The sequence below is a fragment of the Metopolophium dirhodum genome, chromosome 1 (assembly GCF_019925205.1).
Source record: "Metopolophium dirhodum isolate CAU chromosome 1, ASM1992520v1, whole genome shotgun sequence".
In the NCBI taxonomy this organism is placed as follows: Eukaryota; Metazoa; Arthropoda; class Insecta; order Hemiptera; family Aphididae; genus Metopolophium; species Metopolophium dirhodum.
In genome coordinates, this window is record NC_083560.1 from 100,483,500 (window position 1) to 100,502,870 (window position 19,371).

General features: G+C 31.3%; 1 protein-coding gene across 1 annotated transcript; it reads left to right on the forward strand.

The window, feature by feature from the left end:
- The first annotated feature begins 1,252 nt into the window (after positions 1-1,252).
- Positions 1,253-16,836, forward strand: LOC132934309 (sodium/potassium-transporting ATPase subunit beta-2-like). The gene is made up of 7 exons (XM_061000600.1): positions 1,253-1,771; positions 10,438-10,578; positions 11,043-11,159; positions 12,097-12,278; positions 12,496-12,597; positions 12,680-12,848; positions 14,155-16,836. The coding sequence occupies exons 1-7, from the start codon at positions 1,621-1,623 to the stop codon at positions 14,262-14,264; spliced, it is 972 nt and encodes a 323-aa protein (XP_060856583.1). The 5' UTR covers positions 1,253-1,620; the 3' UTR covers positions 14,265-16,836.
- The last annotated feature ends 2,535 nt before the right edge of the window (positions 16,837-19,371 follow it).

The following is a 19,371-nucleotide window of genomic DNA, read 5'->3' on the forward strand; positions in this document are numbered from 1 at the left end:
ACTATGTTTTACGAGGGAAGCAAATATATATATATATAGCTTAAACAAATACTGAAATACCGAGTACTAGGTATTTGTTTAAATCCATATTAATTAGTATTGAGAGTTTATGTTTTTTGCGTGTAACTCAAACCTGACAATTGACCATAGGTTAGGGTATCTACTTTATAGTTTATAATATAATGTTTACCTATTCTATTATGTACATTAATCATTGTGTATATTAAAATTATTAGATCATACCAACTTTTTCTGTTTGATTAACGTATCGTTTTATGTTTAAAAGGGTCGAGTATATCCTGTACCCATACTACTATATAAATACTACATAATTAAAACTCACAATATAATATAATTATCAGTCTTCAAACAAAACACAAATATATATTATAATATTATGGTGAACTATATATTATGTTGTATGTAAAATGTATTTACTAATACTATATATAGAAGTTAGGACTGGGTTTAACACTTTAACTATAAGACTATATAATGCACCACAAAACCTTATAAAATTCCCTTAAATTCCGAAATTGGCAAAATCCGATGTTATAAAGGAGTACAAAACTTATAATTGGAATACGAGTCAGTTAAAAAAACGTAGTTGATTGGGGTTGATTTGACCTATAAAATAAATAATAATTAAACCGAACAAAAATTGTTTGGATAGTTGATAACTTAGAGCACAGGCATTTGTAAACTGAACTAGAAATCTGTCATGCAAAATAAGTACCTATAGGTATATATTATTTAATGCGGTACGGTTTAAAATTGTATTTGGGGTTACGTTGGTTAGGCACTCGAGGCTTTGAGTACCTTTGACTTAATATTTATTTTAGTTCTATTAATTTCGAATAGAACATGACTGGAAGCGTTTTTATTCTGTTTATCCTCTATTAAAAACTTCGTGCTACACTCAGACCTCGAGCGACACTTTGCACGACCCGGGCCGGATCAATAAACGACGTATACAGTTGCAGTGTACGCGTACAACGCATACACATACACGCACACGAACGCTCTCGTATACGTATTGGCTAGAGGGGTGGATGTGAGGGGTGCGAAACGGAAAAAAGGAAAATTCCAAGCAGAAAACGCTCGGCGATAATATAATCGTATAATAATGTGTCTATATACATTTAATATTGTATTATAATATGGTTTTTTGGCGAGCGGTGTTTCGAGCTCGTCGAGGGGGCAACACTGCGGTATCGAGCACGGCGCGCCGCCGACCGAGTACACCGCCGCCGGCGCGGACGCTATTCGCACGCCGTCGCCGCGCCACCGTATACGTCGGCGTACCGTATTTTTATTGTGCGCGCCCGCCCGTCGTCATCGATCGCCGCTGCAGCCGACCCGCTGCCGCCACCGATACCATTTTCACCGGTCCCGCGAAAGCTGACCGTCGCGCGCGTACGTCAGTCTCAGTCATCGCTGCGCCCAATTAACTCGAGAACGCCACCCGACCGGTCGACCATCGTACTCGACTCGCACTTTTCTCGGCCACCGTTTCGGGCCAATCGCATCCTCCGGCGGGTCGCGCCCCCCCCCCCTTTCCGAGTACAGCCGCGTTCCGTTTCGCCGACCTAGGTACCCCGGAACCGCGCGGTCGCCACCATGGTCAAGCACAACACGGACACGAACGGCATCGGGTACGAATGGGAATACGCCAAGGTGAAGGATGACCGGACGATATGGCAAAAGATCATCATGGGCATATACAACCCGAGCTCGCACGAGTTTCTCGGCCGGTCCGCCAAGAGTTGGGGTGAATATAATATCTATGTTATTCATCATAGGTACCTAATATACGTGACGGACCGCGCCTATAACCGTCACTGCGATACATTATATATTATATGATATTATATAATGATGACTGCAAATGGCAGTCACGTTCATAGGATGGACGTGGGTGGAGGGTCAGATCCTACCCACATTGATTTTAGAAGTATACTAGTGTGTAGTGTCTCCTGCACATATTTTTGAATTCCATATCGAAATTAGGTATTAGTAATTTAAAAGTAAAAAAAATTTTAAAGTTATTAGTAATTTGGTTACCTACTCAATATACTTCACGATTGACGTGAGTATTATAAATATTAGCATAGCTAAAAGTTGATATTTTTGATATTGTCATTAGCTAGGTTTATTTTCCACCTCCCCGAACACCATTAAAAAATCACGTCTTCATCACTGGTCGTGCGTGCGTATCACCGGCGTACCAACGCATCACTCGTGTACCCCACCCTGACCACCCCTCGCGCCATCCACTTCCACCTCGCCCTCACACTCGTACCTACCCCGTCTATGTGTAAGTGCCGTGCGGAACATACGCTGTTATCGTGATGGTCGAGGGCGGGACGGACGGTTTGGGAATTGATTTTTTCCGATCCGATTTAGGTATATATACATGTCATCACGTGTACCTGATGATGTATCCCGTGATGAGTAGTGGTAATTGGGTCACCGGGATTACAATGGCTTTTGGAAATGTGTGGCCTTTCAAGGGGGGAGGAGTTAAGAAAGTTCGAATTCCTTTCGTTTTCTTTTTACTGCACACTATATAGATCTACGCACGTGGTCCACTCAGCCTAAAAATGGTTTTTTCGTATCATTTCACGTTTGTAATTTTTACCAATTATTATTACGGAATTCGACAGACATTAAAAACCGGCAGCACTCTCAAATAAAATATACCAATCATTCTCAAATACAATCTACCAATAGACAATAGCATACCTACATATTATACAATAAAGTTGCTATTTTACACCACTGTGTGTTTGTGAATAAATAGGTACCTTTGATGTGGATATCGTCTAAAAGGGACTCAGGACGGCAGGGCCACAGATGGATCCTATATAATATTATTATTATTTATTACCTATGCGTCTAGTATATGGTTTACTGTAGCAAATTTCGGACGTATAAGTGTGTGTGCCTGTAGCGAGGACGACGACGCACCGCAAATATATAAATGCTCCGAAAAAATCATTCGCGATGATTATATAAGTTGCAAAGCTGACCGACACCGCCGAATCGTCCCGTTTCTCCCGGCCAGCTGTTTATAGCTTTGTTGTATATACGCGTCGCAGAGACGGTTTATCTTTTCTTCGTTTCTGTGCGCCACCTAGTCGCCTGTACATGACAGTATGACATTAGTATATAGATAGACACGCACGCACACACGTATATTTTATGTGTATGCATAGGCGACGGTGGTTGTAATTCACAACTTGTGAAGTCTCTCCATTCCCTATGACATTATTTTAACCACATTTTTTTTCCAAATAATGTTTCTATCCCTTTTTGCTAATTTTGTTTTGTTTACCCGAAAGTCGTAAAAACGTAGGTATAAATGGACGAAGGACGTTTAGACTGCCACGACATAAAGCGAACGCACTTGTTTACGTGACACTAACTGGTCTGACCGAGTAATGCGACGCGTGTCATAAAAGGTGTACCGGTTCGTACGAATCAATAGCATATTATTAAAGCTGTAATAGTGGTGACCTACCAACAAAAAAATTGAAAATCATTTACCTATATATAAATAAATATATATATATAATATACATACATACAGATCCATGCCACATGAGGATTTTTCGAAAAAATGATCGAACGCAATAACGCACATTACTAAGACTACAATATCATCTTGACAAAATTCCCAAACCGCGTATTAGGCACCTATCTAGTATATATTATTATTATTTATTACAGTTATAACCTGGTAATACTTATGCCATTGTTATTGTACCTTCATACTCAGAGTCAGACGGGCTAGGGTGGCGGACGAGCGATCTCCACCTGGGCCTGTCGAAAATGTTTGCTGCTTGAATAAACTTAGGCCGTTAACTTATAAATATTTTATTATTATCCCAAAATTGGGCTGAATTTGGATGTGGCCAATTTTTATTCTCAGTCTGCCCCTGTTCATAAACTTAACATAATCACTATTTCACGAAGTATTAAAGGTTAATTTAAATAAACTATACATATATATAGACCGTCTTAAAAATATATAATTATATAGAATATATAGGCATAAAGTATAAAGGTACTTTATAATTTATTTATATACCTACTTTGGGTTTGATTTCTTTTCTAATCCATTAAAATTGGTATTCTCTTTTAAAATTCGATCGCAATGGTGAATGTAACACGCTGTAATATATGTATATTTTCCGAACTATATATTATAGTCTCCAGCGAATTCGGAATGTAAGTGTTTGTGTGTGTATGCGTATGCGTATGTGTGTGCGGGTTTGTGTGCAGTTCGTTAATTTTATATGAGTAAACGCCGTTGCCAATACCGTCTAAGAATAGAAGAAAAACACGCACACGCACTAAGTATATAAGTATATAGTATATATTATAATCGTGTTTAGCAACACGCGCTTGCATCTTCCCATGATTTTAAGAACTATGACTAAAAGTATTTCTAAGTTTAGAACAACCTCCGCTAGTCTCGTTTCGTCGGATATACTACGAGATTATTATAATATCATATACCTACTTCCTACGTATATATTTATTTACAATGTATAAGGTTTGAGTGCTTTTATAACCTTCCCCTCAAATATTGTTTTACAATTTTGGGTGTCCTACACTATCCGATAGCAGTTATCGCGCAACCTCGCCCATCGTTTAGTTAATATTCTGTAACGTCGTTCAGCTGTGAAGTGTTAGGGAGGGATGAAGGGGCAGTTGTTCCCGGCGATCAATTTTGTTGGGCACACAAATGTGTATTTTCCAATGATGTATTGAGCTTTCCTATATCTTACAAAATTATTAGAAAAATAGGTTCTTAAACTTAAAATAAATATTTTAAATAGGTAATACAGTGGAAGGCATAGGCTGCATACGTAATCTGTTTTGTAAGCATTAATCGTTTCAGTTTTTATCAAATGACAATAATGTCTAGTACGTATAATATACATTTTAAAAATAAATTTTTAACAGTGCATATATTATTACTTATTTTTTTTTCGTGGTAGTTGAAAAAGGAACAAAATAAACAAATAAGGTCAAAATTAAAATAATAAAATTTCCCTCTGCGCAGAGCAGCATTATGTTAATTGCACTACAATATAATATATTAATATGATGCATACAGTGTGTAACAGAAGACCTGACAAATTGAAAATGAAAAATGTATACTAGTTAAACGTATGAAAATTTAATATATTAACTATATCTGAAAATTCCTAAGAAGAATATTTTGAAAAAAGTTATTACGTATCGAATTGATTTACTCCAAAAAATTATCGATATTTTAAAAATAGCTAGGTGGAGTCAACACGGATGCTATTTTTATTTTTTCAACTCCACCAATTTCATAAACCTATTGTATATTTAATGTAAATATCATATAGTATACCTCTTAAATCTCATAAATAATGTAAGATAATTTGTAATATAAGCCATTGAAAAACTTATAGGCTAATGACCCTATAGAAGCCTTTATTCTAATAAAAAAAAAGTTTTTACCATAAAAATTGTTTTAAAAATTAGACCCCAAAATAGACTAACAAATTTACCATTTTGAATTTTTTCAAACAAAATTAAATTGAAGCAAGTGTCTACGAACTATATTATATAAAAAGGTTTTTTCTTAAATATTGATTAGAAAAAAAGTTATTTCATTTGTCAGGTTATTGTATAGATACTTAGAAGTTAGAATCAAAATCATGAAATACAAAACGTAAAATAATAATATAATCGTAGCCTCGAAAGTAGTGACGTAGTGTATGACATAACATATTATAATATACTATACATTTATACGCAAATACGAGAATCGTCTGGTTTGCAAAATTCCCCTTGCAGCTATAATAACTTATTGATTTTACCGACGTTCCGGACTAAGGCTAGTATTCGCTTTACAGACTGTTTTACGCATGTTTTATATTAGTATTCAATACTTATAAGTTACAGCTCGCGTTATTGTTGATTGTATTGTGTAATTCAATTTGTGATTGTAAACATTACAAATTCTGTTCCTAAGTAACTTCGCAGTATTAAAATTATATGATCTCCATAAACTAATAAAGCACGTTAATGTAAACGTTATATTATGATATCACAGCTTTTGAATTTAGTATGTATTGAACATTTAACAGAATCCTAAAAACCTTATAGTTTTGTTGAAATAAACCTGCAATGAATGTTGCCAAGTCCGTACATTCTTATCGATTATACACTATAATCGTGTATTAAAATAGGTTAGGTTTTATTACAAAATGCCTAAAATACCTGAAAATACAATTATTCGATGATTTTATACATTTATACTTGGGTAGTTAAAAGCCACGGTATACCATGCTAGGAAATAATTAACAGGATAACGAAGGATGAAATTATTAAATAAGTTTGATTTTGTACGTTTTAAGACATTTATAAATTATATTTATACATAAAAAAAAACCACAACATTTTTGTAAACAGTGATACTTTAATAGTCTAAAAACTGAAAATGTGTTTACTATAAATTATAATGTATTTTTGTAGTGCAAATATAGATACGAACATAAATATTAAAAAAGCGGTTAAGTGCAGTGGGGTGGAGTATATGTCAGCGGTATTGGAAGTTTGTCCATCGTCCCTTCGAACCTCGGACAGGATAGTGTATTATTATTTAAAGGATTATTTACTACAGTAGGTATTCGATTTGAATGTAATGATTGCATTCGATAAAAAACGATTCTGAGTGGAGAATTAGTGTAACAATCAGTAATTATATGTAGCAATATATATATATTTATATTGTTTAATTTAATATAATTATAGTATGTATAATAAATAACATTATATAAATTGAAATTAGATTCATAAATTACGTTTATGTTCAATAGTAAATTGAATAAATATTAATATTAATTCTTATATTTTAATTTTTAAATTCTTAGCGGAGCGAGGAAGCTAGTGGTTTTACTATGGTGTTAGTTTTTTATTTTTATTTTCATTTTTTTTTTATCGTGTATACAAATTTTTTACCAGAAGGATTGCTTCGATTTCAACATATAGTATCTTATATTTTAGCAAATTGGATCAAGCTGGTACTTTAGGAATGTCGTTTATCGATTTTCCAATAAATATATAATGCCACGGGAAAAACCACCGACAAATTACAAAAAAACCGCTAACAAATTTAATTTCTAACGCTTTGTTTATCATTATAGAAACGAATAGAAATAAAAATAAAAATAAAAATTTTAGTTATTTTGTTGTAATTTATAGTATTAATTCAACTTACAGGCTATAATAAATAATAACAATACAAAATATCTAGACTGACAAACCGTCTCCATTCAGAATCGTTTTTACTTTTTCGTATACAAATATTATATCAATGAATTCAAATTTAATACAATCATTTATACAGTGACCCACTTGTAACCTACTGTACAGCAGAGCGTGACATCCACTCATCCGCTTTTTTAAGTTATTTAAAAATTTTATTCGTTTTTCAGGTGCGTTAAAAAAATAGATTAGCTATAGGGTATTTTAGAGGTTTTTCCCGTGGCGTTAAAAAACTATTGATAAAATCAAAAAATGTCCTCTCTAAAGTACCATCTTGATCCAATATTTGCTAAAAAATAAGATACCATATTTGTTGAAATAGAAGCGCTCCTTCTGGTAGAAATGTTGTTTACAGGATAAAAAATAAATAAAAATCACTGTAAAACCACAAGCTTCCTCGTTCCGCTCAGAATCTAAAACTTTCATATTGCATAATAATATAATATATAAATAGGTATTAGGTAGTGTATACCTAACAGATATTTATAATTTATATGATGTAATAATAAATTTATGAATAGTGCAGAGTTGGGCAAAATACCAAAAATATTAAGATATTAAACACAAATATTTAATTTCAAAAGTAATACAAAATATGCACTAATTACAAATAGTTTTAACGACTTAGAAATTATTAAATACAAACGTATATGATTATATATTTTGTTAATGGCAAAGTGCCTTCGATGTAGTGTTTCTTAAAGAAAATAACGTCGTGCATATAAATTCTTTATAATTATATATAGACATTTATCACTACTTACTTACTGCTATTCAGCATACTGATGATATTAATATTTATTATAAAAACCAATAAGCAATAATATTATATCACTGTAGACTGTAGTCTGAATGATCTTATAATTGGCATATATATATTTTATAATGCATAAACGAATTCATTAAAAAGTGTTCAAAAATTGTATAAGTGCCTAATACATTAGTAAATTGTAATAAGTAAACTATCATAACAATGTGGTTTACTTATACAAAAGGTAAAAATACCTACAACTAGTTGTTTATCTCACTATATCCAGTCATCAATGATGATTAGTAGAGCCTTCACGGAGAATAAACTATAAAGTATTTGAAATGATATCATAATAATTTTATATTATATAATTATTATTAATGTTTTTAAATACTATCAACGATATACGTATTGTTATATTTAACGTAGATGACAAATGACAATATTAGTGATCAGAATTCTAAGACGAATAAAAAATTATTGTGAATTTAATCTCTAATTTTGTTTTTATTTCTATTAACATCAACTTATGAGGAACCTTGTATTCAATTTTCAAGTTTTTTGATCAAGCATACATTTTTTATCAATAATAATTAAAAAATCAAAATTTTCACATGCCCATAAATAGCTAAAAAAATAGCCGAACAATTTGAAAATTATATGGTGTAAAAAAATGCTAATATAAATATTTGGTGAAAATTTCAAGTATCTATGGTTATTAGTTGTTTAGTTACACCAAAAAACTAAATCATTTTTTTCAAAATTGGGTTTGAATAAAAATCCCCGTTTTTCTTTGTTTATTTTTTGTTTTCTCGATGTTTTTGAAAATTCCAGGGAATTTTCCATTTTTACCTTTCTAAAGTAGTAACTAGATTCACTTTCCCACTAAAAAAGATACTGTAGTTGAAATTTGAATCATTATTTCGAGTACTTACAGTGTAAAGCTGTACACACACAAACGCATTATTGTAAAATCAATACATTCATCGCTCCGCTCAGAATCTAAAAAGTAGGTAATATGATGAAGTTATAAAACTAAATTTTTTTTATATATAAAATTAATACATTTTATAATAAAGGGACAAAGACGGCTTGAGTGAGGAGGAGTGTCCATTGACACTACTTCAAATAACTTGGTTAATTAGGTGTCGTAAAACAGCATTTAAACCATAATTTAACCATAAATTTACCATAATTTTGATGGGCTGATGTTTTAAAATATTTTTTTACATTAAAGCGGAGCTCTTTTTGCTTCCAAAAATCATTTTACCTTAAACACCATGGAAAACTTAAATGTGATTTATTTTAGATGTTCTATATCATACTTATATGTAATATGTATGTATATTGTATCAGCACTTATGAATACATACATACTAAATAGAGGGAGTCCGGGACAGTTGAACCACTTCTTAGAAAACTAAATATGATTTCTTTCGTAATCAATATAGAGAAATGGAATTGTTGTCTAAAAAAAGCATGGCTACATAGTAGTATATAATAAATTCCATATTGTTCTATATTTATAACCATTAGTGCTACGTCGATGTGTCTCTTGAACTTTAAAGTTGAAAAGTAAACCGGGAATATATATAGGAAGCGGGATATATATATGAACATATCAAAGAATGTCAAGAACATAAATTTTTATATGTGTGAAGTCACAGAAATTTCAATTTTAGGAACAATAACTACAGTTTATTATTTATATAACATTTTTATAAACACTTTTTATAAATAGATAACAATAACAAAAACAAATTTTTGGATTTTTTTAATAACAACAATTTTTTCAGAATGAATAAATTATAGTTTAATACTTATTGTAACATTACAATTAATACTTTTTTATAAATAACAATATAAAATAACAATAACAAAAGAATCTTTTTAGTTTTCTTATTATCTATAATATAACCATAGTTCCTCTTCCTCCAGACCATTGTTCAAACTTCAAATGTCCCATCCACTACCTCATCAAGTTTGATAAATTGTGAAAAAAAAATAAAATACCATTGATAAAACTACATAAAATTGTGAAATTATTGATGAATACAGTATATTATAGATACCTTAAAATATGAATAAATGACGAGTAAACAACAATAATTTTTTTTTACTTTGTAACATTAAAACATGTTTTTATTTATAACAATTAAACGGCATTTTGAAATGTTGTGTTGCCACATAGGTGAGCTTATGGAATGATAATGCACGTTATAATTCAGCTATCGTCCACCAGTAGTGATATTTAAAAAAGATACGAGCGGTGATTTATGTCTCCTCCCTGACCAAGTGTCTCAGACTCTCTCTACATAAATTATATTTTTAATTGAAAAATAATAATTATTATTATCATTTGTATATTTCAGGAGGAATTCTGCTCTTCTATGCCGTGTTTTATTCAAGTTTGGCATGTATGTTCGGCATCTGTATGAAAGTGCTTCTATCTACGTTGAACGACAATACGCCTCATTTCACATTGAGCAGCTCGTTAATTGGCACAAACCCTGGTACGTAAATTTAATTATTTTGTTACATTAAACACTATACGATTATATTCGAAAGATTTAATAATTAGTGTAGGTGGTATCGTATTATATTTAAACCTATAAATAGGTTTTACTACAATAAGCGCAGTTCTCGCGTGGATTTAATGATATTCAAAATATTCAAAAATATTCTTCAAATAATTTATACATAATAATTACCTAATAATTTATAATACCTATACAATATCGATATAATTATTTTCTGTGATAATCTCTAAAAAATAAGAAATAATAATATATGAGTGCAGTAGGAATTTGTAGTCAGGTTTCTTCGGGATGTACCTACCTACCATACTTTTAATTTCGTCTCTGATCAATTATTAGTTATTATAGTTATTACGTATGAAAAGTATATACTATACGAGCGTGCAATGCGTGCAGGTATCTATGATTATATGAGTACAGATCTAATGTGTTTTTTACAGGACTAGGATTTCGACCCATGTCCCCGAACGTTGAAGATGGATCACTAATTTACTACGCCGCGGATAACGCGACTAATGTAGAGGCGTGGACTACTGAATTAGACAAGTTCCTGGCTGGTTAGTTAAAAAAAAAAATTATCATATAATAAATGGCAATTATAGGTGGAGTCAGTTAATCATATCCTACAAAAAAATGTATAATCCGGGTAAAATTAAATTAGTACTTAAGGGGATTGCCAACGGACAATTATTTCAATCAAAATGTACCAATCTTTTGTCAATCATACCGATGGACCTAAAACGCGATAAGACTTCTGAAAACTGATTTGAATTCGTTAATAAGTCTACTTGAGATCCATCAGGACACTTTTTTAAAATTTTGTTTCTAAACTCCTATACATTTTGTTGTAATGTATGAAATTTTAAAAGTTGATTAATTTAAAATTAAATTACATTTCTATAAATGTGGCCTGATCGATCTCAAGTAGACATATTAACGAATTGAAATCAGTTTTCAGAAGTTATATCGCCTTATCAGGTCCATCGGTAGGATTGACAAAAAGTACATACAAATGAGCATACATTGTTCACGAGAGCAACACCGTGGCGGTGACTTGTACAGTAAGTTGTACGTGCCCGTGTGGGAGCTATCTTATTGATGATCACTCCCTACACATGCACATGCACATGCACATGCATTTACAAGACCCGCATGTATATTGTATATAATTTTAAAATTGCTTAATTTCAACGCCTTAAAAACTGTCCGTTTGCAATCTTTTGTCAAAATATTGCAATGTGAATATATAGCAACAATTTTTTGGTAAAGAATTTAATATTATGTACCTACAGTTTTACTAAATCCATTGTATCAAAATGTGTCTGCATATTTTCAAAGATTTTGATACTGAATTGATTGTTTGTATGCGTTGAGGCGGTGAAGACTCATAGCATTCCCGCAACTGCTGGCTCCCTCTATAGAGATTGCTTTTATAGCTTTTAGGTAGTGCAAAAATGATTTTATGTTTTAATTAGTTTTTGGAAATGGTTTCAGTGTACAAGAACAAGACATTGTTGCCAGACAAAGGTAATAACCAACAGAAGTGTGGATACAATATGCCACCACAAAAGGACAAGGTTTGCGAGGTCAGCCTGGCCAACATGGGACCATGCGCAACCGAATACAAATATCAATATCATAAAGCTCAGCCCTGCGTTTTCATTAAGCTCAATAAGGTTTGTATCCATAGAAGTTAATACTAACAATAATTTCAATTTTATGCGCGCCATGTACTATGACTAAATGTTGTTTTAAGTAAAATCTCTGCATTATATCGCAATAAAAAATATTGAAAACTTTAATATAAAATCAACCAGCATGTAAAGACAAAAATTATCTTAATATTTGATTTTTGTACGCAATTTATTATTCGATTGTATAAATATTGTGTAGATTTTCGACTGGGAACCAGAATTCTACAACAACAAGACAGACATTCCAGCTGACATGCCACACGAACTTAAAGAAACAATTGCACAAAGAATGAAACATGAGGTAAATTGTTTCAAAATAATTGTCGCTGCAACTTAATCGATATTATACAATAACCAATTATTGTTCATGTTCACATTTATAGTTATTCACAATATGGGTTACCTGTGACGGAGAAGCGCCAGCAGATAAAGATAATATTGGACCAGTAAAGTTATATCCACAAGACGGATTCCCCGGCTACTACTACCCGTACAGAAACAAGCATGACTATCTTAGCCCCTTAATCGCCATACATTTCCTAAATCCAAAAAGTGAGAGCGTAGATATATTTTTAATAACAAAAATAATAATATAATAATAATTTAGTTATATCCAAACATTTCATCTTATACGAGTAAAATGGGTACCTACTTAAATGTGTATAATGTTTATACATAGTTTAATATATTATTATATGATATTACATAGTAATATATACTTGTTCTATTGAAAGGATGCTTTGTTCATACAGTGAAATGTGAAAACTACTTTTAATAAACGCAAAACCCATAGAGGATAATTATTTATTATTTGTTTGTTATATCCAATATTACAGTTTATTGTTAATTAATCACAAACAATTAGTTTGTAGGTACATATAATTTTAATTTTATTTCACATGCGATAATTAATTTATTAATATTTCGTGTTTCTGATAAATTGTAATAAAAAGAATAATATAAAATACCTACCTAATTCTAATTTTTGTGTAGCACTAAACTATATTTAGTATATGATAGGTACCTATTGCTATAACTTTCCAGTTAAAATAAATAAGTAAAAATGTATGTCCAATAATTGTATTAAGTTAAGTTAATATGTAGTTACTAATTTTTGTTTATTTGTTGTTACTATAAATAGATAGGATTCTCGTTCTTTATGTTTTACAGCATTTCTTGCCATTTCATTGTTTATAAAATCACTTACATGCAAGCCCGGATTAAGGGGGGCACGATCCAGGGGCCAATTGATGATTTTGGGGGCCCATTTAATTTCTCCCGGAACGGTGGGACATGAAAAGTTATTTTTAATAACCAATAATACTTGGTTACAACCGGCTACAGGCAATGCTATAAACGATTTTCACTATAAATATTTTTGAAGTGATTCTAAAATATTATATCGTAATTAGGCATTTATTACATTTTTGTAGCTCTATTGTTTTTATGTACACATTAGAATACCTAAGTATATATTATTTATTATATATTAGAGCTTGGAAGTTATAGCACTAATAAAGTTACATTTTAGTACTTTAATATGAGTTTAAAAATATAAAAAAACACTCTATAAGTAACACTAAAAATGTGAAATATGCAAAATAAAATTTAAAACATATTTATAATATACATAATGTTTCCTTATTTTTGTTTTGTTTATTTATTTTTTAAATTATTATTTAGGCACTTTTAATTTTACAATTTTCATATAATATTTTTCATACGTTCATTGGAACTTTTTATTCAATAAATTTATATCAGTTATTACAAAAAAATAAAAAGGGTACCTATTTATGACCTAATATAATATGATATTTTCTTACTAATTTACCATCATCTTTCGTTTGATTCTTTACAGGACACACTTTGATCAATGTGGAATGCCGTGCCTGGGCCAAGAACATATTTTACAAACGCAGCTTGCAAAACCGCGAAGGCTCCGTTCACTTTGAATTGATGATCGACTAAAGTTGCAGACTCATATAGTCGACAATTACGCCACTAAACCATTCGCTTTGTTCTCAGTTTTTTGGTGCATCACAAAACACAGAACATAGCCAGTTTATTTTTAGTACTATATCGTTGTATTGTTAATCGGTTTAAGTGAAATCCCAACAAAACGCGTTTACTCCTTTTATAAAAAAAAATAAATAATAATAAAGTTAGGTATTTTTTTTTGTTTTTTTGGCTTAGGAATGTTTCTTAAAGTTAAAATACATTTATATATTATATATTAATATTAATAAATAAAATAAGAGCACAGCAAAATTAATACATATGATTCAAGCTTTAAAAAAACGCTGTGTAAATTCACAGTTAATCGATATATTGTATTCATCTGACGACTTCAATGATTATCACTGCCTGACTTTTTTTTATCATATCCCATATGTAAGTTTACCCATAGGTATTTTTACCGTGCGTTATATAGCTGGCTCGTTTAACTCATTCGGCTTGTTTTGATAAGCAAATTCGGATATAATCAATGCAAGGTAGGCGATCTAATGATAAGATGTAGGAAAATATTCCAATAAAAAGTAAATATTATTAGAGACAAATCCCAGATTTTTCATCTAAATAAATAAAAAAATTATAATTAATGATGTAATTTGAATACTATTCACACACCGTCGTCAGTCTCCATAAAGTTTTCACTTTAAACGTAGCCATCGCCATATGCGGACATGAGGATTTTTTGTTTTTTTTTTTAGTGGTCTAGCATTACTCAAATTTCAAAGTGAAGGGGCTCGCACCTCTATTACTATTATAACATATGGTTCACGAATGTACATATAGTTCCATTGAGGCCTGGGGGGGAGGGGGGCTATAGAGATTTCTGGTGGGCTAGGCGCCCGGAAGCCCCCACAGCGATGTTCTCCTCTGGCCACCGCGTTCAAAATATACATATACGATCATATTTACGTGATATGGTTATAAAAAAAGTTAACTGCAGTACAACGATACCTATCCAGTGGCGTCTTTTCCGGTGTTATGAGACCGTGGCAAAATGTTTAAATGATGAAAAACGTTTATTTCTCCCGTGGTTTTTTTTATTTTTATTACATAGGCAGGGGTAATTTCTATCATCGGCTTCGATCGCACCCATTGGATATTTATAAAATTACTGTGCAATGTAAAGGATATAATACCTATACGCAACCACCGCATCAAACAATATTAAATTGAAAATTGCGTTTTTAATAAACGAGTAAAAAAAAAAATAATTAAATTTTACACACCTATAACATGTTATTCTTGCGCGGACCAGCCAATCCCAAAGATCGGACCTGTATAGGCCTTTAAAAAAAATTAACCTGGTAAAATCCACCACCACATCCACTCAGAACGACGCGACAGTTGTAGGTACCTCAACCTTCCAGGCTCCTTGTCTATAGGTATTTTATCTCTTGATGTCGTCTCTCACCCGTCCCATATTCTCGCGCACAGTCGCGTGACAATAATATATTATGAAACTCGCAGGTATATAGGTAACGCGCGTGTCACATTTTAAGACGTTTTAATGTTTTCGTGTCAGTGTATTAAATACATAATAATATTATGCTTTTTTTCTCTCCCCTCCCGTAGTCGATTGAAAAAGTCTTGAGCAATACGCGACGACACAATAATATTGTAATAACGTTTTATAATTTGTGGTATACAGGGTGATCCATTTAACGTAAGACACTTATTATACGAAAAGTAGACGGTCAAACGATAAACCGTCTTCCGTTAAATGGATCACCCTGTATAATATATTATTATTTATATATAAATATATACATATACTTTTATTTTAGAATCGATGAGATTCGTCAATCCATTCATCTCATATATCTACATCGATACACATTAATATTGTAAGCAGTGTTGGGTAAATGGCTTTTTAAAAGTAATTTCGTTACGGTAAATTCGCAATTTGCGTTACGCGTCGTGTATATTACGTACTGTAGGTAGGTTACCCAACACTGATTATGGGTTAGGTAGGTACTATGGAACGGAATAATCGCATTTGAGAAAATTACTAATTACCTATATAATATTATTATTTATTTATTCATTATTATTATTATTTGTAATAATATTAATAAACATTATACATAGGTACTTGCCTATTTAATCGTAATATGTTTTAAGCTATCGTTGTAATGTAATAACCAAATATTTTAATGTTGATTCTCGTAATTATTATACATACATTCGTACATTAGATTAAAGTATACAAATATTATATATTATTATATTAAGGAAGTTATTGATTATTTAAAATTTTAACGTGTTGACGTAGCGAGCTAAGTAAAATTGCATATTCTAGGGGAATATACCTAGCGTGTTTAAAATCGTATAGTGATGTTACATGTTTCGTTTTACGCAGTCAAGAGTAATATTATAATATTATGTAATGTGTGTAGGTACCAATTATATAAGTGTGTAACGTGTATGTAATAGTAGGTAGTGCGGGGGGCTGTGGTTGATGATTTTATTATAATAATATTATGTATGTAAACGGAATCATATAGATTATAGAACTCGTTAATGTAGATGTTCAGAGATTGTTTTATTTATCATTTAGTACCTATATCTACTTTGTGTCCAGCTGGCAGAATCACATTGACGTCTGTTGGTTGAAACTTTGACCGAGTATATAATAAATTATTACTGCAAGGGCGTCGGTTGCTGAATACAAGTGCAATGTACATAATAATATGTATAAATGCGCCTCAAAGGCATGGGCGCAACTAGGGTTACAATTCTGGAGGGGGGGCTAACAAAACTATTTATTTAAAATAACCCATAGGGGGCTTATATCTAAATCAATAAGATATATTTGTGGGGGGCTAAATCTTAGTCAGGGGGCTAAGCTCCCCTAGTTGCGCCAATGCAGTCAAAGGTGCACTTTATACGCATCTCACAGATTTCTTATTGAAACGTTGGACGCTATTTTAATACCTACAAACGATAACATAATTTTGAAGGCCTTATACATTTTTAGATTATGAATGTATCGATGATAATAATATCACGTATGTAAACGGAATCATATAGATTATAGAACTCGTTAATGTAGATGTTCAGAGATTGTTTTATTTATCATTTAGTACCTATATCTCTACTCTGTGTCCAGCTGGCAGAATCACATTGGCGTCTGTTGGTTGAAACTTTGACCGAGCACGTAGGTACAATTATAAATTATATCTGCAAGGGCGTCGGTTTCTGAATGCAAGTGCAGCATATTGAATTGCTTTTTTATTTTTGTGTCTGTCATCACCTTTTAGGACAGTAAAAGTGCTTGGATTTTCTTCAACAGTAACTTTTCTGATAGGAAAGTGAATCTAGTTGGTACTTTGGGGGGTCATAAGTAAAAATTTCCCAGTAGTTTTCAAAAGCGACGTGAAAAACAAAAGAAAAATTAAGGAAAAACGGGAATTTTTACGCCAAAATCTGTTTTCGAGAAAATCGATTTTGGTTTTTGGTGTAACTCTAAAACAAATGACTGTAGGGACATGAAATTTTGACTGAATGTTTATATTAGCATTTTCTATACACCATAAAATGTTGAAAATATTTCGACTCTTTTTGAGCTGTTTACGGACATTGTCAGTTTTCAATTTTTTTTAGCTTTTTTTTCTATAAATATCAATAAAATTTTATCTGTTGAGTAAAAAAGCTTGAAAATTTAATAGAAGGCTCCTAGGTCATTGTTTTAAAGGCAGATGAAAAAAATTAAAAATCCTTAGTCACAGTTTTTTTTTATAAGCATTTAAAGTTCAAATTTTGACAACATTTATCAAATTTATAATTTATTAATTATTTTGTAGTTAAAAATGTATAAAATGTTTAACTTTTATGGCTAAGGATTGAAAATTTAAAACAAGGCTCCACGTAAATAGGTTATATATAAATTACTTTATTCACAATAATATCATCAAACAGGGGTGGATTGGCGAATTTTTTCGGCCCGGGAAATATGGATCAAACCAGCCCTGCACAGCAAATGTAAACACCCCCCACCCCCACCACCACCACCAAATAGGTAAAATTAGTAAAATATATTATAGGTACCTATAATTAAAGCTATAACAGTTTTGGGTTAGTCAGATATGGTGGTTGTTCAGACTGTCCTAAATTAAACTTGAAGTTTAATCTTATTACATTTTAGATTCTGAACGGAACGATGAATGTATTGTTTTTACAATGATGTGTTATTTTATTTCTTTTTTCTTTTTTTGTGTCTGTCATCAACTTTTAGGACAGTAAAAAGCCTTGGATTTTCTTCAACAGTAACTTTTCTGATAAAGTGAATCTAGTTGGTACTTTGGAGGGTCAAAAGTAAAAATTTCCCAGTAGTGACATGAAAAAAAAAGAACAATTACGGAAAAACGGGAATTTTTACGCAAAATCTGTTTTTGAGAAAATCGATTCTGGTTTTTGATGCAACTCTAAAACAAATGACCGTAGGCACATGAAATTTTGACTGGATGTTTATATTAGCATTTTCTATACATCATATCATTTTCCAAATATTTTGACTTATTTTAAATTGTTATGGACATTTTCAGTTTCCGTGTATTTTTTTCTATAAATATCAATAAAATTTTATTTGTTAGTTAAAAAACCTAGAAAATTTCATAGAAGGCTCTTATTATACTGCTTCAAAGACAGATGAAAAAAATTAAAAATCCATAGTCACAATTTTTTTTATAAGCATTTAAAGTTCAAATATTGACAAAATGAAAATGACGATAGCTTGCAAATTGTTTTGAGTTAGCAATTCATAAAAAATGTTCTTTGAAAATGTAAAACAAGATTCCTACCTTCCTAAGTTTTCCTACCTTTATCAAAAAAAAATGCCTACATGAAAGTCAAATTAATTCTTATTTTGTTATAATTACAAAACGAATGACTGTAAATACTAGAAAATTTCACTGAATATTTTGACACCATACAATTTTTAAAATAAATTGACTCTTTATGATTAATTTATAAAAATATAATTTTTTTTTTGTAACGATAATATTATAATAATTATAACAGCCCGGCCGGCCCTCACAAGAACCGGCCCATCGGGAAGATTCCC